The 26,043-nt window shown below is 38.4% G+C and overlaps 1 protein-coding gene across 1 annotated transcript in view; it reads left to right on the top strand.

The window, feature by feature from the left end:
• Positions 1-26,043, top strand: part of LOC139138527 (sushi, von Willebrand factor type A, EGF and pentraxin domain-containing protein 1-like) — a 55,640-nt gene that overhangs the window by 18,056 nt on the left and 11,541 nt on the right. Inside the window, 27 exon segments of the mRNA XM_070706937.1 lie at positions 3,912-4,167; positions 5,012-5,188; positions 5,462-5,626; positions 6,305-6,487; positions 6,925-7,104; positions 7,450-7,644; positions 8,757-9,005; positions 9,665-9,904; positions 11,205-11,399; positions 11,756-11,880; positions 12,977-13,046; positions 13,461-13,613; positions 14,547-14,777; positions 15,144-15,305; positions 15,586-15,747; positions 16,001-16,162; positions 16,715-16,852; positions 17,079-17,192; positions 18,180-18,293; positions 18,820-19,018; positions 19,975-20,132; positions 20,416-20,614; positions 21,943-22,115; positions 22,535-22,774; positions 23,300-23,476; positions 24,094-24,267; positions 24,447-26,043. Coding sequence (XP_070563038.1) covers positions 3,912-4,167; positions 5,012-5,188; positions 5,462-5,626; positions 6,305-6,487; positions 6,925-7,104; positions 7,450-7,644; positions 8,757-9,005; positions 9,665-9,904; positions 11,205-11,399; positions 11,756-11,880; positions 12,977-13,046; positions 13,461-13,613; positions 14,547-14,777; positions 15,144-15,305; positions 15,586-15,747; positions 16,001-16,162; positions 16,715-16,852; positions 17,079-17,192; positions 18,180-18,293; positions 18,820-19,018; positions 19,975-20,132; positions 20,416-20,614; positions 21,943-22,115; positions 22,535-22,774; positions 23,300-23,476; positions 24,094-24,267; positions 24,447-26,043 — 6,188 coding nt within the window.

Raw genomic sequence — 26,043 nt, 5'->3', positions numbered from 1 at the left:
GCCATGTTCTGAAGAGGTCTTATCATTTTAAGGCGATTCAAAAGAATTGAACACCCTGGCTGTTGCTTATGTTTTGGCGATGAACTGAAGACGCACTATTAGTCGTGAGAATCTCGTATCGGTTACGCCTATTACGTTATTTTGGCTCCTAATGTGTTTTTGTTTACATTTGTTACTTGTAAAGCTTGTCTGTTTTGATGCCATTGGCGTAATTGTTTGTAGAATATCAGATACCTTTGAATGGAACATTGCTAGCAAATTTGCTTAGAAACTTGGATCTCTTGGTGGAATCTAAACCCATTCAAACGAGATTGATTCGAAGAAAACTCGATATATGCCATTGATGGAATATATGGACTGAAAAAGTTAAGTATAATTATGCTCAAATAAGAAATGCTGTTGTCTGTTGAAACGATTGAATGAGCAGAATCAATGCAAATACGTCATCAATGAGAAAATTGGGGAAATCAGTGTAATGTGTATGATCCAAACATTTCTAGCTGTTAAATCAGGAAACACAAAGTGTAATTTGCAATTATGTTCGATTTACATAACCAGCGCATCGTAAGGATGTCGCTTTCTGTCCTCCGACCCTTAGTTTGTTGCAACCACGTGAACCCACGTCATGCTACAGAGAAATGCGAGAAACGTGTTTCCAATCAATCATTAGCTTATGATTACTCAAAGTTATGAATAGTAAGATATAATTTGCGAAGTCTGATGAAGTTGTGCGGTTCTAGCTATATTCAGGGGCCATTGATGCCAAACGGCACGTTTCGTTTTATTCTACTCACTCCCCATGAATTTTTTTTATTTCTCTGTCGGAAATTCCGTGATTAAATTATGGTTCACTTTAGATTAATTGCTTGAGACAAAAAAGGAGATCATGAGTTATATAAGTCATCAGCACAACGATGCGCTTGAGTGTACTTTACTCAGATTTATGGAAACGTCGTTAGCATCCAGACACGAAGCCTACAGCTGTTACTTAGAAAGGTCACGACTCCAGGCGGCATGGTAGGTTCTTCACGCTATGAGGAAATCCGAAGTGCGAAGGGTAGATTGCAAAGCTACGCTGGTTTTATCGCTTCACACGGGTAGTTAAACGGAGGAAACGGTTGGAAATAAAACAGAAGATAGATTACACAGATGAGTCGTTGGATTGCTGTTAACGTCACCTTGACAGCAACAGTTCCCACACTTCTTCACGTCCCGTGCTATATGACATGTAAATCTTGCATCAACGAGTTGATACTCCGGCATTATCTTTGCGTAAACTTTTCAAATGTCTGGCGATTATCACAAAAGTCACGGGGCACAGACAGTGAATTTTGCAAATCTGAAGGACAGATGCAGTCTATATTGGAAGGGGTGGGGTCTGAAATCTTTTCCAATGGTAAAACAGTTATTGGACTGACTATCGCCACCACAAATCATGATATTAAAACGTGTCCGCTTTGAAGAAACCCCTGTCATACCTCGCGTAATTTAAGCGTGGTCAAGGTCTTGGGGATAACGACCAGGACGTTTTCTCCATCAATATGTAAAAAGAACATCAAACGTTTTTGTTGAGTTTGTGATCATCATTTTTGACACATTTACAACAATTCCGAAGCATGCATGCAGTCATCTTCTAGCTTCCAACATTTAATTTACATGTGCCGAAGAAAATTCTATAAAAGGAAAGTATAGTAAAAAATAGAAACTTTTTAAACCCATGACAATAGGAGACGAGTTTAACACACAGTATGATCGTATACGTTGAACACTGCTTGTTGCAATCTGCAACAGGCAATGAATTTTTCTAATATCATGTTGGTTTAATTTCTGATTAATTTGTTTTTTTTTTTGCAAAAAGCATACGATTCGCTCATTTGGCATGGAGAATTCCTTTTACAGTCCGTTAGAGATGGAGTCTGTTGCCATGGGCGGCTTCTGGCGTTCTCTTCATCATCTGATAAAAATAAGCTGCGAAGTGCAGTTCAGAAAACATCACATCTACCCTGAATGTTAAAGATAAGTTAATCTGAGACAGACCTCAAATTAAAACCGCCCTCATATCCAACACAGCTGTGATATACAGTGACAAAAATGTTGCTCACTTGAAAACCCAGATGGAATGAACACTTCGAATAATTGCTATTTCGCCTTGACTTTATGTTTGTGTAACATTATTCAAAGACTGACGGATTTGTAGAACAAGAGAAATGGGCTTGTAGATGCTGTTTATTTAATGGACAATGTTTTGAAGTGCGGGTCAGTGAGCACTAGTCTAGTATGTTGATCAGCTTCATCAGCGAACTCAGTCGACGAAATAATCGCGAATACCATGCGTGATTCCCATCGAGAGAAATCGTGTAAACAGTGAATGCTGATTTAACATTCGGCGAGGGGTCTCAGCCAGCGTCCCACTTCAATGAACTTTCGATTCACAGTCGGAAAGTAATAACATACACTTGTCTTTAGGTCACCTCCTGCACACATAAAACGACACTCAACCTCAAAGAAATGTTTGAATTCACGCGTAATACAAATGGTCCGTTTGTAATGTGCTTGTAGTAAAGATCCAACATGGTCACAATTGCGTGCAAATGCCGGCAACATTTAACTCCTATCCATGTTTTTGTTTAGTTTATCCTTTTCGCCCTTTTTGTTTGGCCCAACCCCATCATTATCGATGGTGCCCGTGGACCAGGTTAAGGTCCATTAGTTGTACTTTTTGATGTACTTTCCTCTATTTCTTGCTATGTTTATAAAACACTGTTTTTTGTTCTTCTTCACAATTCATGTCGAATGCCCAATGTACTCGTGAACACAGTTATTATGTGTTTAATCACGGTCCTTTCAAAAAGGACCGTAGCTTAATGTCAATATTATAGCTGATAATTGAATTATAGTTCGGGTTACCCTTCATTTGTCATTGCATATTGTACAGAATTCGTTGTTTGTACGGCTAACAGGACTTTGAATATTACACGCTTTAGAGAGAATGTGTGTAAGGATTTTTTCTTGTTTTTTGCATTAAAAATAACGAAAACATAAAATATTACAGTCATCATTGCCTTTTAAGCTGCAAGGAATACAATTTCGCCGAACATTTCTGAATTTTTTCAGAAACTATTTTTAAAATCTTGTAATGACCTGTAACGCAATTATTAAAAGGTCATGATAATTCTGCAGGGGAGGTTTGTATACAACGAATCCAGGGGACATCATTGTGTCTTATTGACGTCGGTGAATCTGCAGAGCGCATTAAATAGTCCGCCTGACGTCAGAACTGTAGTTGACATAAGGTAAAGCCGACGTGACTTCAAAAACGTCGAAGCCGGTACAACGTTGACCTTTACAGGTCATTGCATTTTGGAGAGGTCGACTGAATCGTGTCAGGAGGGGTCCACAGTCGGAACATGTTAATAAGAACGATTGCATCGTCATTGACGAAACCAAACGACTCTCAATTTCGACACCGTAAACTTGTTGCAATATCACATCTGAAAACGTGAACTTCGGAGAGGGAATGTGTAATTTGGCGCCAAACTTTTGTTCGTTAGTTGCTTTTTGAGGAAACTGCTTTTCATATGTACGGATGACCACCATTACATTGGTTTGCCTGCATATAACAAATAACCCATTGGTAGAAAGCTTAAAATTGAAATGTTCAACTGAAAAAATAGGTGACGTCACAGCAAGATATTAAGTTACATGTTGTGTTAATTACAATAGGGTGAAAGTACTTTGAACCCTGAGCAAACAAGGTCAAAGCCAGTGTGACGTTGACCCCAAGAGAAAATTCCATTTCACAACCATACAACCAATACAAATAGTCATAGCTGGACTTGCTAGAAAGTTTTGGGCTTTCCACTTACCAGAACAATTGTTATCTTCTGTTCTCTCATTATTCGCCCTCCCAGGATATTTTGCGATCTGCTCGCCGCAAATCTACGAAAGCTGTCATTTTGATAACGGATGGCTACTCTAATGGGCCAGACCCTCAGCCCGAAGCGGAGAAACTTCGAAGGACAGGAGTCCATGTTTTCACGTTTGGTATTCGTAATGGCAACGTTAAGGAACTGCGAGCCATGGCCTCAGAGCCAAAGGATGAACACTGCTACATACTGGACAGTTTTGAGGAGTTTGAAAAACTTGCTCGTAGAGCCTTGCACGAAGGTAATGATGTTATCAATGTATTCTTCGTTTCTTGATTATGACATTTGTATGATGCATAATTCTAGAAGACCAAGTACAAAACCTCTGTCCACTTACGCAAGCAAGGTATCTTCTTCCGATTGAGTTATTGCCAAAAAGATGGTAAAATTTGAGTCTCTGTGACGTTCAACTGGTCACTCTGTGTACTGTGGACGTCACTTCGATAAATCAACCAGCAACCATGGTTGGTAATTGTATCATACACAGTTGCTACTGTCTGTGATTATCTAAACGCCTTACTGCAACAAACGTTCAAAGTTAGTCTTCCGAGTGAATGCTGTGTCAGACACTCGACACTGTGTCGTTTCTGTCTCAGTACAAATAGCACATGTGCTAATATGACAAAAGAGTTGGCGATCTTGTATTATAATCTGCAATACTCATATAATTAACTGCTGCAAGAATGCATGCTATTAATAAAGGAAATCAATACAATCGTTGTGAATAACATGAACTTACTGGATTTGTGGTTGAGATATTACAAACAGAGAAGACACTAAACTAAATCAAGATTAGTGAACGTTTATATCAGGCTTTAAACTTATCTATAATTTCATTAATAGATCTGCCTAACTATGGAGTATTGGTCACTGAAACATTTTTAGTTTATGACCGACCAAGACCGTGGCTTCGTTCATCAAAATGACGTCGAAATAGACATAGTGACCATTTGAATGTCATGTAAATAATAATTATTATGCAAGGTCCAAGGGTTTGGGCACCCAATTCAGAATGTATACCACACAAAAATACACAATATTCATAATTGAAAATGAAAACACATTTTCTTTTTTTCCTTTATCAGATTTAGGAGTTGGCGAACTTATCGAACAAGATCTAATGCACTGCTCATCACTGTGTGCAGCGGGCAAGAATTGCTGCGACTCAATCGCCAGATGTGTTTGTGGCATCCACACAGGACAGTATCAATGCATGTGCCCAGCTGGATACTACGGAAATGGTCTCAAAGATGGTTGTCAACGTGAGTTGCACAATCTTCGACATGCAGGCATCATGCTCTGCAAGATTTGCGAATAGATGCACTTTCAGAGAGAGAGAGAGAGAGAGAGAGAGAGAGAGAGAGAGAGAGAGAGAGAGAATAACCACTAACAGAGGGATGGTTATTGTAAATGTTGTCTGTAAGGGACAAAGTACATATGAATTATAAACCGTACTCGAAAAGATTGTATACATATTCAGATACCTAAAATACCCTGACAATGCAATTAATGTAATTCACGCATTTTTGTTATAGCCTGCTCACCTGGAACATACAAGCCAACGGCATCTATTGGTGGAATAACCACGTGTCTCAAGTGTCCTGACGGAAACCACATAAGTCCAAACGCAAGTACCTCCTTGCACCAATGCGTGTGTAAGGATGGTTTCAGCACAATTGGCTCTGACACAAGATGCAGAGGTAGGCATCCTTCTTTGTGGCGTGTGCCCAACAGGAAGAAAAAGACTCAGTTCTTGACTCTGTATACATTGTAAATTACCAAACAATTCAATATGCTTTTATTTGCCAGTTTTCTCATACAACCTGCTCATTCCTGTAACTATATGTCTCTAGACAATACAATTTTACTTCACCAGGTGGTTTTATAGTTGTAGTATGACTGCTGACTGCCGTGACTTTCTTTTGCGATTGAATATTTCTAACAATTCAGCATTAAAACTTGTGTATTCTTTTCCTGAAAGTCTCCGAAAACCTTCGCTCGCACGGACACAAAGCCGATGATTTACTTACTAAAGCTTTACGCACTTTCAGATTTCATTCGGCAATGATACACAATAATTCGTAAAATAATCATTCGTAAAATTTATGGCAATGAAATCACGACAAAAAATCCAAACCAACGAATGTTGAAGCTGAGAGGACTACCGACTGCATACCTTTTGGCAGTCACCTGTGGTGGAAACGTGGTAGATAAGTTAAAAAATATGAAGCAGATTTATGTAATTGCAGTGAAGTAACTTAGAAATGTGATTTACTTTAGGTACATTATAAGACCAAAATTTACTTCATTATGTGACCAAAATGCCTAATCCAAAAATCGACGAAAATTTATTCCTTATAACCCATTCTTTCTCCTAGAGATCTCCTGTCCAAGACTGTCACCACCACCACACGGCTACTTTGTAGGCGATTCTTGTAGCAATATGTATAATTCGGCCTGTGGATTAGTATGCCAGGCAGGCTACGAGCTGATGGGCGGAGACAGCGTCAGACGGTGTGAGAAAGATGGAACGTGGTCTGGAGATGCACCTTACTGTCGAAGTTAGTGTTACAAAAACCTTGGGCTAAAGAGTATTAAATCGTATGACCACCAAATTGCAGAAAATTAATTCTACAAGAACATGCATGATGTAAAACTTAAATCTCGATAATCAACATCTATGACACACGAATCCTGCTTAAGGTCTTATATATGAACAGCATTGGCAATAGCTCGCCTTACCTGTTTAGCCCTAATTCCATGTAAACAGGTCCACAGTTGACATTGATAACAATGGATTTGCACGAACTCACGATGATGAATGGGTGCAGCTGTTTACAGGGTGTAATCCTAGCTCTGGATGTCAGAAAGATACGAGTGTGTCGGCTCATAGGAACAAATCAAAATGTGCCAGATTTTTAACGAAGGCAAATATATGATATTTAGAGTCTGTCGATATTATTCTATTCTATTGTCAGTTTTCTTTTCCATCATGCAGTTAAGCTGTGCCAGCCATTGAGTAAGCCTGTTTTCGGTCGATTGAGGTGTGACAGAAGAGATTATGCGTATGGAACAACCTGTACTGCCACGTGTAACTCCGGATATCAGCTGGTGGGTACAAGGAGAAGAGAATGCCTGGCCATCAAGGAATGGAGCGGTCTGCCTGCTTCCTGTAGAGGTATATCCATTTACAGATATAGATGAGCAAACACAGAAAATTTGTCAACGAGATGTTTTACTGCAACAAGATAAGGTTTCTGTGGTCAAAATAAACGCACGGGAAAAAGTCCGCTCACAACCGTGGTTTAAATTTCTAAATGGCAAGTGCCAGTACCCAAGACCGAATCACGAACAATCGTTGAAAGGATGCTGGTTTTACATTTTCGATATGAGGTTTTTTGCCTTCGACACTCAATAAGGACATCTCATTGTCGTGTGTGTGGTTCTATCCTCTAAGACACTCACACATACTGCAGGTTTATAAATCTTAACTTTGCACTGTTGTTTATGTATACCTTCACAGCAATATCTTGCCAAGCCTTGCCAGAAGTGGAGAACGGTATGGTAAATCCACCTCACTGTACTAGCAGAAAATCCAAAGTCCGGCAAGTGTGCGTGGTAACTTGTAACAACGGATATGAGAGACAAGGTCCTAAAAAATACCAATGTGAGATGAAAGGCCAGTGGACGGATTCAAACAAAGAAACGGAATGTATCGGTAAGCAGCTTAGGAAAATACGAAACTTCCATGTTGCTTCCGGCAACATCAAAAGACGCCAACAGACCATTGACGTTATGGTAACTGACAAACACTATCATCACATTGTCGACACTTGGAATTCTACATGTTGCATACTTCTTTGGATTATACGAGCAATTCTGTTATAAGATGAGCGATCGCATAGATTGTTACTATCGCGGACTGTGTATAGTAGGACGATGATACTTTACCAATACTCTGCTTTTCTAGCCAATCAGATAAACTCTGGTACTTTGTTAATGATGGTGTATGGAACAAACTGAAAAAATGTGCCATATCTTCTTTATCATTGAATACTCCCGACATTTAAACTGCGACATGACATGTTGTTCTAATTATCCGATGCTTTTCTATTGATACTAAACTTCTCTTAGGATCACACGTTTTCCAATCACTCTTCTCCGGTTCTTTCACCATTATCATCTGCTAAGTTGGACTTTTAATTCGTGGTTAGGGAAGTATTTGCTTATTTGTGGGAGAACCATTCTTCAACCATTCTTTCCAAAGTCAAGAATAAAAATCAGAGGCCACCGTGCAAGTTTTGGTACTAGAGAAACAAATTACCCAAGGTTTATCGATATATAAAATTCAAAGTGGTCGCCATCCCTGTGTTAACTCACGGAGAGGAGCAACATTTTCGGTTTTCGATAAACTAAAACAGCGAAATTTCTAAAACAGCGAAATTTTTTCTTACGAGAAGAGCTTTAAAATGAACCCCCACAAGTGGTATATCAGAAAAGAATTGTAAAAATTTGAGCGTCCTAATATCTGTCTCCTAGGTGCATTCTTCATTAAGCAGCCACCAAATTCGTTCTTTCGAATGTGCTGTTTAGAGTACATGGACTTGCTGTTCCGTTTTTCCATGTTTCAAATAATAAATTGCAACAATGAAGTATTAGAACACTTGCGACTGTTTATTGTTATATGTACCTCATTCATAGTGTTGTCGTTACATAGCCGGCCTAAATTCATTAAGTATGGATTACATTGCATGGACGTGCAAGACAGGATCAGACTATGGTTTTATAGTGAATTGGGGTCATTCCTTACAAAATGTAACGTTTCCGCAGATATCGAGCCACCGAAATTGACGTGCCCGATACACGCCTTCACTGAAGCTCAAGTTCACAGCAACATCGCAACAGTACTGTGGAAAGTGCCTAGCGGAGAGGACAACTCGGATGACCCGGTATCAATGACGGTTGTGCCAGCCGTGTCTCCACCTCACGATTTTCGCATTGGTGTGCATAATATCACATACATAGCAACAGATAAATCTGGTAACAAGGCGCAGTGCTCATTCCTTGTCATTGTCAGAGGTAAGTTGCAGACGAACACCCTGGAAAACGTAGTTTTCTAGGAAAATCGTGCATAACAGAGGCTAACAAAACCGCTAGCCCAATCTTCATGGGCTGTAGTTTTCACAATTGGGATGGTAATGTTTTGCTTTTGCCAGCTAAACGAACGGCTGAACTACTCAACTGGCAACTATTGACAAGTGGTTTGGTGGAAACCTAAAGTAAGTAATGCAATTTTTGTGGCTATCAGCGCAAAGGCTGTTAGCTGAATGCAGATAGCTATGAAGGAGTATTCAGTTAACCTACCTCTGAGTTATGGCACATAAGAATGAAATAAAGTATGCGTCACGAACTACTTATATAACATTATATAAGTATATCTTCGTTATACTGCAATGTCGAACGCGTGCTTTTATTCCTATAAGTTCAACGTCCTATCAAGTTCTGCTGAGAATGACAGGACTTGGAAATGATCTGGCCAGAGAAGTGGCTGTCTGGCTTTATCTTACATACAAATGACAAAATATACATATTCGGTATATGAATTATGTTATTACGCCAATGACTTAACCGTATTACGCGAATGATTTAATCGTGGGTAATGATTCTCGTCAATAAGCGATTCAAGCTATTCTAGAGATCGTTAATTCTGAGCTTTACACATTCTCGTTTTGCTCCAGATACCGAGCCACCTGTTATAGATCGCTGCAGATCGCCATCACCCATTTTGTCGGCAGATCCTATGACATTTGTTAGTTGGGAACAGCCTAGATTTTCTGATAACTCCAATGAAGAAGTCACCGTGGTGCAGTCTCACTACTCACCAGACATGTTCTCGCAAGGCATGACCGTGGTGGAATATAAAGCATCCGATTCTGCTGGCAACTCAAGAACATGTCACATTATTATACAAGTTCAAGGTATGCTTGGTGTTTCTTATGTAAAACTGGCGTGGTCAAGATTAACTGCAAAGTCAAATTTTATCCCTACCAGTTGAACGTATCGTTTAAAGGGGAAGTTCTTAATCCCTGGTTCTCGCATCATTTCTTGTTCACATCGAGTATTTACATAGTGTTAGCCATTTGTTTTCCATTGTAATGTTTATCCAGTTGGTCAATTTGTGCGTAGATAAAGCTGATAAAACACGATTGGAACTAATTTGGGATAATTGGATTATGAAGTAATGTCGGTTTAATCTACAAATATAAGGTCATCTGCTTTTCTTTTTAAAGCCGCACTTTTCAATCCCAGGTTCTCGCATTAGTGGAGTTCTCCTCCCAGTCAAACGCTTGGCCAGTATGATGTTTGATTTCTATAACATTGATTACACAAACTGATCTCAACCTTTTGTCACATTTTGCTAATCCTGCAAACAGAGTTTATGCAAGCTTTTGATTGACGATCGGTTCAAATCGCCAACGGTCATTGATTCCCCACCACAAACGCTCGAATTTCCTAAAAAATTGTCTTCCAGTCGCGTTAGACTTTGAATATAACCACAGAGTTCGATCGGCAGCAACTTAGCGCTGACCGCTTGGCAGTCTGTCTGTGTTTTTGCGGCCGGGGAAAACTTAAAAGTGGCATTTTCTGGAGCGTGTGCCCGCGTGTTGCCTGTTTGGTGTCCACTTACACAATGAACGCCGCCATACCTTGGCGTCCTTTTAAAGGGAGGCTCCGCCTTTAAGTTATACACTTATTTTTATGAGTAATTTGTAATATTGCAACATTCAGCTATATAAATATAGGGCATCTAACACTCATGAGAAATTTGAAAAATATGAATATCCAATTATCCCAAATTAGTTCCAATCGTGTTATAAATAACCTGCCCGTTTAAAGTCTTCCTTTTTATCGGAGTGTTGTAGTGTGAAAATTGATTATTCCAGGAACTAAAGTTATTTGTTTAAATATCGATAATTGAGATAAATCAAATATGACCTTTTATCATAAAAATGCACGTTTACGTAGCTAGAAGTTAATTAAGATATTTTGGTAAGAAGTGTCAGTAAATGACGCAATAATACCGGCCGTCAATATATGTTTGCAAAATACTGCGAAATGCCACATATTCACCATGTCTTCCTCACTACCATGTATGTAGGTTGCCGAGCCATGTTACAATGTAATGTTTATTCACTGACACGATGTTCTTCATGGCGTCGATTTATCGTGTGATTTACCCTGTAAACATTTCTTTCGTTTACATCTTCCCATCACAAGAGAGTCTATGCGAGATTCCAGAGGATCCATTGCACGGTAACACTATCTGCACACCGGCGGAGAATGGAATCGACTGTGCGTTGGAGTGTCTGGATGGGTATGGATTCGCAATTACTCCCAATGTTGGTTACTATTGCGATTCCGACGGTGCTTGGTATCCTCCACAAAACGATGCACCATGGCCAGACTGTTCAGGTATATATATCACGAATGGAACTTGTCTCATTTTGCAGAACTTTACTGAACACGATTGCTGTTTTTGACCAAAGTTTTACACAGACTATCAAATCTTCAACTGATCGCCGATATTAAAAGAAAAAAAAACCATTTCGTTTGGATGATAGCTTTATATTTCCGCATGGCTGGATTGGATATGCTAACTTGATCAGAGAAACAGCAATTTCAGAAATATTACTTGATATCACGTCTTTCAAAACTTGAGTACATTCTTTTTCCGGTGCTAAGACATTTACATATAATTCGTAATTGTACATATACCCTGGTTTCAACATGAGGAAAAATGTTTTCTACTTTTATCGCACTACTTTCAGGAAAACGTACTGCAAACCATGGTATCAGTGCTCTGTCAGTCAATTACCGTACAGTTACAAGGAACTGTAACGTAACCATACTATCGGACATATCTGACCAATTCACACGAAAATTGGCAGACAAGGTAAGTTGAAAAACATGCACAATTGAAGTGTACTATGGAAGATCTACTGAATGAGCTGTCTGAAAGGTCTACAAGGAGCACTGCAAGGCTTGCATATTACCTGCAGGGTTTTCGTGTTTCGTTTCTGCATTGTTCCCACACATGAATGATCGCTATCTCAAATATATCTTATAATCATAGTCCCTCCAAACTGTGGAGGGACTGTGATATAATCAATAAAGATGACTTTAAGGAAATACAAATATCCTTCTTAAACCATATGCCCGCACAAACTCGCGAAATATGACCCTTGGATATAAAACAGTTTAATATCGGCGCACTTGAAAACTGATGGTCATTGAACAACTTTGTGTCAAGGTAAACGGAACGTACGGTGGATAGGTTTCATAAGGTTCTTTCAAAATAACTTTAAGCTGCACAGTTGTAACCATAACTTGGAATTACAATAGTTACTATCATAGTTTGTCATATACTGTATCGTGGTCTCTTTAATTCGCCTGTTTTAGTACATTTTACATAAGAATTACAACAGTACCATGAAGCTATTAGAGTCAGTCTGAGCCAACAACTGTTTGATAAATTATCTCCAAAAACTTTTCGTTCAATTTCCCTCTATCAAACTACATGGAACTTCCGTCTTCAATTGAAACCTTATATCTATAACGTTGCCTGTTGTTACCCCCGCCAAGTGCACTTTAGCAATAGCCATATTGGAATGCGCATGTATTAGTGCATTTCAAGCACTCCTTATTTCAAGGGCTAGATGCCCTTGATAGACAAAATCTTACCCATAGCTGAGTTAATTATGATTAACTTAAAGTGCAATATCTTGAGCATCTATTCCTATATCCCACTAGCTTGAAGACAAACACAGACACACTAATACATCTGATACATGTACAATATAAAGCATCTATGTTTGACTTGTGGTCATATTTCGTCGAAAAATTTGACAAAGCATATATACGTCACCGCGAGATCTTTGTAATACATACTGTCACTAAAGGACTGATGGGTGTCATTCGCGGCATATCGACGCTTCTCTGGACATATAATTTGAAACTGATTAATATATACTATTTGATATCCGATCCAGATAGGCTCTGCCTGCAGCAACGGAGTGGTATGCGAGTTAGATGACGTGATCGCACGCTGTGACCAGACAGGTAAGTAGACGGAACTGGACAGAACCAAGACAAGGAGACATATTTGCAAATTTATGTGAATTAGACCTTCTTTAGTTTCTTAATCTGTTGGCAGATGAAACATAATGTAGACTATGGTTGACGTGCATGTGTTAGATCACACCAGTTGACTCGGACATTTCAAGTGACTTTAATCTATCAATGAGATGTGGTAGTAAAGTGCGTTGCTGGGCGTCTAAGTTGAATCTCCTGCGATGGTTATCACAGATCAACTTCTCTGATTTCGCAGCTAACACCTGGTATTAAATCTGAAAACTTTGTAAATAACGCTCATCAAAAAACAGTCATGTCTTTCTAATGTGTGCAAGAGAGAAAAGCCTCATTTAGCAGGATGTATCTGGTCTGAGCTGACATGTTTTTCAATCAATATTACAGAGGAGAGTATTAATGTTCGAGAATTTTCCAAAAACTTCCACAATAACCTGCAAAGGCGGAAAAGAGCTCTCCGAGGAGATATCGAGCCTTCTGAAGAAGAAGATGATGATGATGAAGATTTAACCGATATCTACGTTGATGTACTTACAAAAGGTACAATATACTATAATTGTCAAAATATATTTCAAAAGATCATGCACTTGACAGAAGGCGCAATCTCTGCATATTAGTGTTACACAATAGCTTGTAGCACAAATTTATACCGAGATTGATGTGATGAAGCAATTTGATGAGTTTGCAGAATTAGACGAGTTTGTGAAGTTTTATTTGTTGTTTTATAGATATTGTCATTAGGGTCCTATTTGACTTACAAGTATTTAGGATATAAGTTCAATGGCATTTAAACTTTAGCTGTTCGTTATTCATTTTTCTGTTAATCATATTACACACTGCTCGAATGCATCCCTGCTTTGAATATAGTTTATTATAAATAGTGACGTAAGCAGGAATGCAAACTGCCCTTCTACTGTGAACTCTTATGTAACAATCCATTAAGAATGGAATGATAGACGCACAGAAGGAGACAGATACAACATAAAACATTACAATTATACATATTTTTTCCAATGTTTTTGCGCTATCAAATCACACAGTATATAGTTGGCATTGTCTTTCCCCCTACAATTCTGAAGGCTTTGATGTCTGTTTGTTCGTCTTTAAGGTTGTATGCGCCTCGACAGTGAGACTTAAACTTTCGGCCAAAGTTTCCTCTAAGAAACTTGCAACCATTTTTCTTACCAAATGCAAAATTTGGTACTAAATTTACCGATGTTTTAAATTCAAAATGGCCGCCATCACTTTGTTCGATAAGAGGAATAATTTTTTATCGATTTTCAAAAAATAAGACGAACATTTTTCTTAATCCAAGAGCTTAAAATGAGCTCCCATAAATGATAGATCAGAAAAAATTGTAAAAATTTGAGAGTCCGAATATCTGTCCACGAGGTGCATTCTACTTTAACTAGAAACTGTACCACGATATCGAAACAGTGTGATATCATATTAATCACTTTGTTGTGTTCACAGGCACGATTGATCGCCCAGAGTCACAAAATGAAGTGGAGGAAGAGGAGAACCTGGACAAGTTATTGGACGAACTTGGGCAAATACCTCTGTTAATACAAAATGAAGCTAACGCGAGAAATCTTGATTTGTACATTGGAAATGAAAGAATTATAACCAGGGAAAGTGACATTACGACGACGTCGACTGAACCAGTGTGTGTGGATGGCACAGTGTTGTATAATAACAAGTGTAGTAAGTGGTGGTCTTCTTTCAATCTTACGAAAATATTTCGGGCATATTGCTGTGGTTTGTATTTTTACTGAGCACATATACATCGATGTCGTTCTACAGCAGACATGCAATTGACTTACCTACGTACCAAGGTGCAGTTATACAATAATTATAATGATTACATATTGCTAAAACGTTAAGATGAGAAAACGTTAATATAAGTTTTTTTAAGATTCAAATGTGAAAAATAAATTACACAACCACAATACTACTGAACCTACAAACATAGTCACTGCTGCCACCATCTATTCACGATATTATTGTCGCTGCTCATTCCTGACTGCAAACGCAACTTTTTGAGTTATTGTCCGTTCTCTTCTTCGTCAGTCAACTGTGCTGTCGGTACATTCTACAACGTGAGCCTGGGTGAATGTCAGAACTGTCCAATTGGTACATACCAAACTAACGAAGCCTCGTTATCTTGCCAACCGTGCCCTGCCAATACAAGTACCGAGCAACCCAGATCAAGGTCGCAAGATCTGTGTTACCGTGAGTGATACTCATAAACAGTGTCTTCAAGTGAAGTGGCTGCAATCTTGTGTTGTCGACGTTTTAGGATCTGAATCTTGTGCAGTATTTGCAATACTAATACCACTTAAATAATCACGTATATTTGGTCAACAATGCAACATGACAAATTATCATTTCTACTTTGGCATTGATGATATATGTATTGTCGTTATGGCAGATTATTTGTGTCTATGGTCAAGACAAACCATTTTACTCGTAAATTTTTCCTGCATTATTGCATCCCATTTACTTCTTCTAGCCTACTGTAGTCCAGGCACTTTTTCGTCAACTGGTCTGGAGCAGTGTGAAGGTTGTGACTTGGGTTACTACCAACCTAACGCAGGCAGTACTAGCTGCGTAGCCTGTCCCCATGGCACTACAACGGCAAAAATCGCATCGGCCACTGCCGACGACTGTAGAGGCAAGCAACATTTTTGGGACTTCTTTATATTCTGAACAGTATTTCATCTTTGATTTTCACAGCAATATAATTTTGTACAGCACACCAAAATTACGTTAATATATGGTTATTGCGCATTTCACATACATCCTTTACAGAGTATAGCAGCATTGGAAGCGTACAGAAAACTGTATATGCTCCATTGATCCAAGATAAATAATGGATCCTTGATTTCATGATATATTGGATATCTTTTCTCATTTCTGTCACACAGAGCCATGTGAAGCAGGGAAGATATCCCGTACTGGTGTTGCTCCTTGCTACCCGTGTCCGAAAGGTTACTACCAACCAAGTATTGGTCAGTTTGTGTGTTTCCAATGCCCCGATCTTGCTGATACCGACACAGTTGGCGCGACATCACAATCACAGTGCGAAGGTACGTCGCAATGACTCAGCACAATAAGCGTCTTTGATTATATTTAAATGCAGTGAGAAATTACAACTTCTGTTCTTGGAATCATTATACCATATTGCTTACGCGATTTGCTTGCTTCGAATCACTTTCAAGAAAGTAAGTGAGAGAGACACGCCCGTTCGATCTACACAACAATACATTTGTTTGACTTGAGCTCACATAACATATATGTTCAGTGCCAATCAGCAGCTCATGTAGCAAATAAATATTTGGCCTTGTCTTCCATTACCATGTCCAAAGACTTAAACACAACGTTCTCCCCGACGCTATGGGATTTACTTAACTTTCCTTGATTATTCTGCACTCGTATTATATATCAAACAAGAATATTGACGTTATTAAATGATTTCGTCACGGCCAGTGTGCACAATCATCATATTCTAGAGTCATACGGGCAATCCTTGCGTTGAATAACCAAAAGTATAACTTTACAGAACGAACTTTTGTCTGTATAGAAAATATAAGTGATTGCAAACACTTTTTACACGTTTGTTCCTCCACCTTTGATTTCAGGCGTTGATGAAAAGGACGATAAGATCAGTAACGTGACTCTCGAGTACAACGATTGTTTCACAATGCCTTGTCAAAACGATGGTAATTGTGAATCTCTATCTACTGGGTATCTCTGTGAATGTCAACCAGGTTATACAGGTGAGTTAAAGCTGACATAGCAAACGTATTGCCGACACAAAGAATCAAGAACCGACTTTCCTATTTGTTCTAACACTTTGCCCCTATCTGCCGTGCTCTAATTAAGGAAAGATCATAAAGACATCTGCTTTGCACGAGTTTCAAACCAGTGATATGGACTCTTTGGCTAGTGATTATATGGATTTTGAAGAAGTAATAATGATTTGTGTTTTTGTTTCCACTGCAGGGGCGCACTGTGAAAGTGATCTGGACGAATGTGAAAGTAACCCTTGTCTAAATAATGCAACATGTATTGACAAAGTCAACAGCTTCATTTGTAATTGTCCACCAGGCTTTACAGGTAAGGACTTAATGATTTCATATATGTAACTACAATACCTTTATCAAAACATTTCATATGTGTATGTAAAAATTACAATCGACAATACTTGTATTACAAATATTTCATTATGTATGTAAAATATTTTTATCACAAACTTTGAAAGCTGTGCAGGGACACGGATTGATAATGGTTTGTGGGCGGGGAAGCGATTTCATGTGTTTTACATGTAAAACCAGTTTGCGAAGAAATTTCTCCAAGGAAGTCACAGACAAATGAATGCATAGATCCTTTTTTCGAACAAATGGTGTATTTAATGGGTAACCTTTAGGACATCTATGAAATGCCAATTTTTATTCGAATCAGAACATAAAGAAAGTGAATGTAAGTTCACAGTTCGGTGAAAGCAACTATAATGGCAAGATATATCAACTGTAAAGTTCCCAGGCTTTTGCCGGTTATTTACCGCTACAAAAGAACATACTTATTACACCCGACACCTTACGACTTATACAACTGCTATTTGCTGTCTTCATGAGAGTGCAAGATAAAGTGACGGGACAGCAGGAATTTTATCAAAGGATTGTGATGGAGTCTTTGCATGGCTGTTATGGTCTGTAACTCAGCCACTTTACTATGCCTCTGAATCAGCGAAAAATGGGTATCTAACTGGGCAGTGATCTGAACGCCACATGCTTTTGGTGTAATCACCAAATTGTAGCTTGCATTCACACAAAGACTTAAAATGTTCACGGGTCAATCCAGCTCGACAGCCACCCCTCCCAAACACAGACTAAGTTCACAACTCACTTTTGAATATTCCTTACTCTTCATGTAATTGTGACTGTACAAAGGATCTAGATTTTACATTTACTATATTATCACACATACTGTAGAATGTTCCACATTTGAAGTATGCACTCTAATATTACATAACGTTGGCAAAGCTCCACAGTCAGACTGCAGACATCCTATACTAAACACTCAGCCAACTCTTGTTTCTTTCAGGGGATAACTGTGGCGAAAATATAAATGAATGTAGCTCTTCACCATGCAGGAATGGCGGTACATGTTTAGACGACATTAACGCCTATCAGTGCATCTGTATTCTGGGCTTCAGAGGTTTGTATATGTTATACTAGTTTATCTTGAAGAGGGTTTCTTGCTTGATATTCTACATTGATATGACTTCGTAAATAAATGAAACCAAAGAATGTATCCCTTTTACAATAAGTAGTTTTCAAAATGACAAACTATATTCATTATGATACCACAATTTTTGATAAATGGACAAGACATATTCTGCCACGATGATTTCTTACTTAAATCCGTTTGTCAATTGTCAATTGTCTATCAACTTTGCAATTTACATGAAAATTGATCGCAAAGAGTCGCCAGTATGAGAGTTCTATGATAAAGGTCGGCCATTCTGTGGTTTTTGCCTCTGAGACAATATATACCATGTTGTCATATATCGCTCTTTAGAACATGCCATCATTGCTGACAAAAATATTATTATTATTTCCAATTTAGTTCAACAATTCTAATTTTGTTCCAAAATACCATGATTGCAATACTGTCAGTGAATGATACATTTGCAACATTGAGATGAACGTAAGATTTTAATGGTCTCATCTTTGCCGCTTAGGTACCAGTTGTGAAATTGATACAGATGAGTGCGATCCTAACCCATGCCAGAATGGAACATGTTACGATATGATTGGTCAGTATCGATGTGAGTGCACACCGGGATTCTCAGGCAGAAACTGTGATGTCAATACTGATGAATGTGCCAGTAATCCATGTCAGAATGATGCAACGTGTAAAGACGGGATTGGTCAATTTAGGTGAGTGCGTACATGAGCTGGTGACCTAATCTCTTCTGAAGCACTTTATGTTGGACTGAACATATATTGTCTGTAGGTCATTATTTCAGAGTCTTAATCAGTTGACCATTACATTAAAGCGAATCCATAGTTTTAGGACACAAAAATGGTAACACAAAGGTTTGGAAGTAGTTTTGTGTACGATGCAATGACTGTGAACGTTGATCCTGTATACACTTAGTATTGGGGATTGAGATACGCAACTATCTCAGATTAAGTCCCACTATTTCAGAGCCAGGTCATTTCATTGAAAAGAAAGTCTTCAACATTACAGTAAAAGTATTCAGGTACAGGAATTTTTCTCAATGAAGTTGTTGGTACAAATTTTGTTGATTGAAGTAATTGAACAGTATATATATGATTGATACACATTGTTTAGTCTGAGTGTAATCGTACTGAACTTGAATAATATTATGGTCAAGCTACTAGTAACGTATGGACACAGGTGGTAGTGTTATCAAGAAGTCAAGTAACTCTAAACGGGCTTACATAACCTGTGCAGGACAACCTAAGCTAACTCTCAGCTAAAGGGGAAATGGGATTAGTTGACTAATTTTTGGAGTGGTGTCTTGGTACCATTTTATGTGAGACTTGTACAGACATATTAGGTGGACGTCACATGCAGAACAGTAAACACTAATTTTCTTCTAGAATTGTCATATTAAAGTTGATCTCAAAACAAGCCATTCTCATTTACCATTCTAATATATTATGAATGTTTTTTGCTTTTACTTCTTTGAAACTACATTGATGAAAATTGTGTGAAAAAAGTCATGACTTCTTTCAAATGTATTGTACCACTGGTATTTCACGTTTGTTATGGACAATATTTTTGCAACAAGGGATTTCTTGAGCACAATGGTCAGTGGATTATTTAATAAATAGTCTAAAATTTTTGTACATCTTTGTTTTCATAGCTGTGAATGTATCAAAGGATATGAAGGAGAATATTGTGAAGTGGACATCAATGAATGTGGATCATCACCTTGTCATGGTGGAGCAACATGTCTGGATATGATTGGCCAGTATCAGTGTGTTTGTCCCCCTGCATTTTCAGGAGTACACTGTGAAAATGGTAAGATGACAATTTCAATGATGTTTGCTAGCAAATACTCCTGATTTTTCGGTTTTGACTGTGATGTCTTCGCTAGGTGACTTGGTGCCATACGTTGTGAGTTCGATTCCGATCAAAAATCTACTGAATTACGATGCAACATTGGATAAGAACATCACCATATCTTTACAAATATATCAAGTCTCTGTCGCATTCATAAAGTTAGCAAAGTCTCCAACATCAACTTCGCTGAACATACAATGTAAATTTCGCCAAGTAAAATAACCTTACCCTATCTTCCCAGAACTTCCATCGAACTTCAGCATGGTGTTTGAGTTTTCTGGCACAGTGGATTTTGTGGAGATGTATGGCATGCCAAACCTGACTGCTTTCACCATCGCATTCTGGATGAAGACAGCCGATAGGCAAAACTATGGTACCGTACTCTCATACGCAGTCAAGGATCACAGTGACAATACTTTAGTAATCACTGATTACAATGGGTATGTGGTTCACTATATTTAGCCAAACGTTCATCATTACGGATTTCAGTCCAGTGTTTTCTACCAGTTTCACTCGTTTCAAGTTTATTTGTACATTTTTTACTTACATTTTCATTTGAACAATAGTTGCTCTTAAACCTACAGTGTATCCTCACACTAAATAAGTTATCATGCAGAACACGATTGGAACTAATTTGGGATAATTGGATTTTCGTTTTTCTCAAAAGAGTGAGGTGCCATATCGCTGAATGAAGCAATATCGCAAAAATTACTCATAAAAACAAGTGTGTAACTTAAAAAGAAAAGCTCAAATTGTCATAGGTATATGACAAATGGGAGCTTACTTTGTAAATAAAGTGAGAGCAGTTCCAACATGTATTGTAGTAGTTGAGTGTACAATAAGCTTTAATCATCATTTTTTAACAAAAGTAAATCTTAAAGGCACAAGAACAATCATTGTGAAAGTGAAAATGTATGATTAAATCAACAAGATTTTCGAAAGAAAACAACTATGGTAACAACTGATTTGGTGCATTGCGCCTAAGAGCAAATTTGGAATGAAGTATAATCGCTGTTGTAGTAACTTTTCAGACTAAAGAAAATTAGCCCTACGATGTACACCTTGTAATTTCATCATCGTCTAACCCCCACCCCACCCCCCAACAACACACATACAAAAACAAAAGGAAGAAACCCAAAGAGCTAGAAAGTAGTCATCACTAAGAGTCTATAAGCAGTATGTGAAAGCTATAGGACAAGAGCTTCAATAGAATATGAATTTTTTGACCAAAAGTCATGAAATTGCCCTAAATTTACATGTCATCCATACGAACCTTAAAACTATCAGATCCGTGATTTCTGGGAATGTCATGACAAAAAAATGGAAATGTCAAAACCATTTAGATATGCAAATATCACATTATGTAGATGTCATTATCATATATTAACAATGATATCAAGACCAACCTAGCAGGTACATTTGAGACCTGTCTAAAGAGTTATTTCTGAGGGGAAGACTTTGACAAATTACAGAAAATTCTCAAATGTTATGAAAGTTTTGACAATCATAATTGTGCAAGCCATTTAGTTCTTTGTTATCATCCAAACATTACTCAACATACCTAAACTGATCGCATTTAGTTCACTAAATTTTGAGTTTTAACCACACAATTTTGGCCCAGAGATGGATTGGCATGCAAATAGACTGATACGCATAAACTGACTGTAATGCATTGCATTTGCCCCTAGAGTGCCTTAGGCACAGTGGGGCTGAAATGACTTTGCACGTCTCTTTGAATAAATTGTTGGTTCTTTTTGCTGTCTGACAGTTTTGTCTTATATGTAAATGGAAATGGCACGGTGACAGATGCAACAGCCAATGATAATACATGGCACCATATTGCAGCGACCTGGACCTCAGAGTCGGGCCAATGGTTAATCTATAAGGATGGTGTTTTGGTAAATGAGGGGACTGGTCTCGCTAGCAAAGAAATAGTACCAGGTATTTTCTAGTATATTTTCTGTGAACATGGCGATCTTTGTCCTTTAGTTAGTTAACTTTGGCATGTCCCAATTTCAGTAAATGAATGATCAATGAATGACTGATAATTACTATGTGAAAAATCACAATCTTCTTTTGTTTCCTGTATTAGTTTCATTCTTCATGCAAACTTTTAAATATTTTGACATGCTAATGGATACTTTGCATTATATGTAATGGTGTATTGCTAAGCCAAACATCACATAGACAATGCAAATCAACAGCTTTTATATACTATCACAATCTTGTTTGATAACCATAATATTAACTTCTGTAAGTACCATGTAGTCTTCAAACTAATTACATTATAAACCGTCCAAAACAACGATAATCAATCCGATTTAATTTTTCACTTACAAATGCAATTTTTTTCTGCGTAGGTGGTGGCGTGTTGATTGTTGGACAAGAACAGGATTACTTTGGCGGTGGATTCAGTGCACCAGAGTCTTTTGTTGGTAAACTGTCACTACTTAACATCTGGGATAAGGTGCTGAGTAAGAATGAGTTGTTTGATCTGATGCACACTTGTGAAGATTATCATGGCACAGTCAAAGCCTGGCCCGATTTCTTAGCAGGTATACAAGGAAGAGTGTACACGGAAGACAATGGTTTCTGTCAAGGTGAGGGAGAATGGTCATACACCTGTATCTAATCCGTTGAAAATTACCATCAAAACAAGTCAGGAATGGGCGTTGTATTCACCCAGCCATTTCAAAATGAACTTACCAGCGTGGCAAACACTGATAAAAAGTCAAAACTGCTGTGCAACCTTTTAACCCTTTGAGTGCTTTAATATTTCCCACCAACATTTGAGAGCAACATTTTACCAAATGTACCAAATGTTTCTGTAATCTTTTGATAATTTTGGCCCAAATAGACAACACTATGCATTGACTACAATAATGATCAAAATTTTGAAAAAATCTGAAAAAATGTCTGGTATATAGTTTATAAAGGCAACAAAAATGTACTTCGGACTCAAAACATTTCAACAGACATATGGTAGCTCCTCGCATGCTGGGTCGCAATTTTATATGCAAAGGGAAAGATGGAAATATAGTTCATGGCACTGTCTTTTTTATATCAAATTTCAAAATAAATTGACAGTTTTCAAACATCTTTTGAAATTTCTATGTCCATGACAGGTTGCAGACTGCCAGAAATGCCACCTGATGGCTCATACACGGGAGGAACCCCAGGTTTAACAGCTACACCTGCGCAGCAAATTCACTATAGGTGTAATGCAGGATTTGATCTGCTGGGTCCTTCTTCCAGTAGATGTCGGGTGTACGGGAAGTGGACCACTAACCCTAAATGCAATGGTAAGAATAACCTGTAGTATTGTTTGACTGCCAAAGCATGCTGATATTACCTTTTGATCACAAAATATCCAAAAGTCAACAGGAATCATATGTTGTGACAAATGAAAGGAATGAAAAGGTATACCTAAATGGTTTTTAATCATGTTGTTAGTAACGCAGCTGAAGCTTATCAAACGAGTTCATTATCTGTCGTCATCTATTGCAATGGTATGGTGGTAGCCTTGCACTGAAGATTTTCATATTTGGTTTAAAACCCGCTTTAAATGATAACATTTTGCAATTACTTTTTGCCTGAAAAGTTTTGTTCCACTGCTTCAAGGTTGACTTGTTGTGCTGTTTTTATAGATTTTAGTCTTATAAGTATGGCATTGCTGAAAGATATATCATTGCATTTAATATCAATTGTTACCTGTAAAAATCACAAAATAGAATAACATGATATCCCTTATCATTTAGTTTGACAATCTCAATGGTGTTGTTTCAACGCGTGAGTACTTTGTTAAACACCTTTCCAGCTAGCATACTCTTATTATAAATTAGTTCTGAATCCAGTTGGTGAAACTTTTACAGGTATGCCGCAGATGTTCTTAATAAACTTTCGTTCTTTGTTCCCACAGTGAAATCATGTGGTTATCCTGGTATTCTTTCAAATGGTCAGAAAAGTGGTACAAGTTACTATGTTGGTGACGTGGTCACATGGAAATGCAATGCAGGATTTAATTTGGTGGGAAATGCTGCAATCAGCTGCACCGTAGATGGGGTGTGGTCAGGGAAAAAACCAGTTTGCAAAGGTAAAATCCAAATTGCTTCAGACAATGGACACTGGTTTCATATCAAATCATTCATATAAAATAACAAATCATGCCCACCAAACCTTGTCTGTCTCACAATTGACAAAAAGTACACTTTTTCAAAGTCGTAAAGAATCACATATTGCACTGTATTTATTTTCATCTTTCTTCAATTTCAGAAATAAAGTGTGGCGACTTGCCCCAAGTGGAGCATGCCACTGTGTCAACAGTTGGTCCTGTTTCAAGGGAGCATGGAGCAAAAGTTAACTTTGCTTGTGAAGATGGCTATCAAATTGAAGGGAGTGCCATTGTATGGTGTGAATTGAATGGCTTATGGAGTACAATACCGAAATGTAAGCCAGTGGAGTGTGGTCAGCCTGAGGAAGTTAGTAACAGTGTAAGAGTAGCACCTCAAGGATACACATACAAATCCTCCATTAGCTACACGTGTGAAACGGGCTTTATGATGTACGGTGATCCAAAGAGGCACTGCCAATCTAATGGGAAGTGGAGTGGAAATTTACCTGTTTGCCAGGTTGTTCAATGTGGGCAACCTCTTGGGGTACCAAATGGAAAAGTGTCAGTAAGTGAAAACACATATCAAGGTGTAGCTGAATACTGGTGTGATGATGGCTATCTACTGAAAGGGAGCAAGACAGCAGAATGCACTGAAAATGGCAATTGGACCATTCCCCCGTACTGTGAAGCAGTGCATTGTGGTATGCCGGATATGCCTGTTAATGGGGATGTCCCTGTGACTGGAATGACTTTAGGGCATAGGGCAACCTATCAGTGTTATTCTGGATACATTCTTAAGGGCTTAGAATTTAGAAGATGTGAGACTGATGGAACCTGGAGTGGCCAGGTACCAACGTGTGAGCCTGTTCTTTGTGGTCCACCACATGGCATTAATAATGGTGATTATAGTGGCTCAGTACATCACTATGGTAGCATTGTCACATTTACCTGTGATATAGGACATTTCATGAGTGGAAATGCAAGTGCCATCTGTAAAGAAAATGGAGAATGGTCAACCTTCCCCACATGCAGCCCTGTAGATTGTGGTCAACCTGATTCAATTAGAAATGCTGAATTCAATGTGACCAGTCACACATATGGCAGTATTGTTGTCTATCACTGCCATGAGGGCTCGAAACTTACAGGTTCACCAAGCCAAACATGTCAGGAAGATGGTACTTGGAGTGCAGATCTACCAAGCTGTGACACAATTGACTGTGGGCCACCTCCAGATGTAGCTAATGCCAGCATGATAGGAACCCTTTACACCTATAGGAGTGTAGTTGTATATTCCTGTGAAAATGGCTTTGACCTAATTGGAAGTAGTGATATCATCTGTCAGCTGGATGCTCAATGGACACCAGTTCCAGTTTGTGAGCCTGTAGACTGTGGATTGCCTCCAAGGGCAGAGCATGCTATCATGTCGGGAGATGAGACAAAGCTAGGGAGTCACATTTACTACACATGCATGGAAGGCTATGAAAGTACAGACAACATGGTAGTACAGTGTCAAGAAGACAGAAGTTGGAGTCCCAAGCCAACCTGTGCACCTTTCAGTTGTGGACAGCCATGGTCTGTTGCAAACAGTTTTAAACAAAGCACTGGTCACATTTACAACAGCACTGTCTCATACACTTGCATGGAAGGCTATCAGCTGATAGGTAATACACAGCACATATGCCAGGCAGATAAAACGTGGAGTGGAAAAGCACCTGTCTGTCAAATTATAAGCTGTGGGACACCTTCTAACATAGAACA

This window comes from Ptychodera flava, chromosome 8 (assembly GCF_041260155.1).
Source record: "Ptychodera flava strain L36383 chromosome 8, AS_Pfla_20210202, whole genome shotgun sequence".
Classification (NCBI taxonomy): domain Eukaryota; kingdom Metazoa; phylum Hemichordata; class Enteropneusta; family Ptychoderidae; genus Ptychodera; species Ptychodera flava.
Note: the sequence above shows the minus strand (reverse complement) of the source record. Positions and strands in the feature narration are given on the sequence as shown.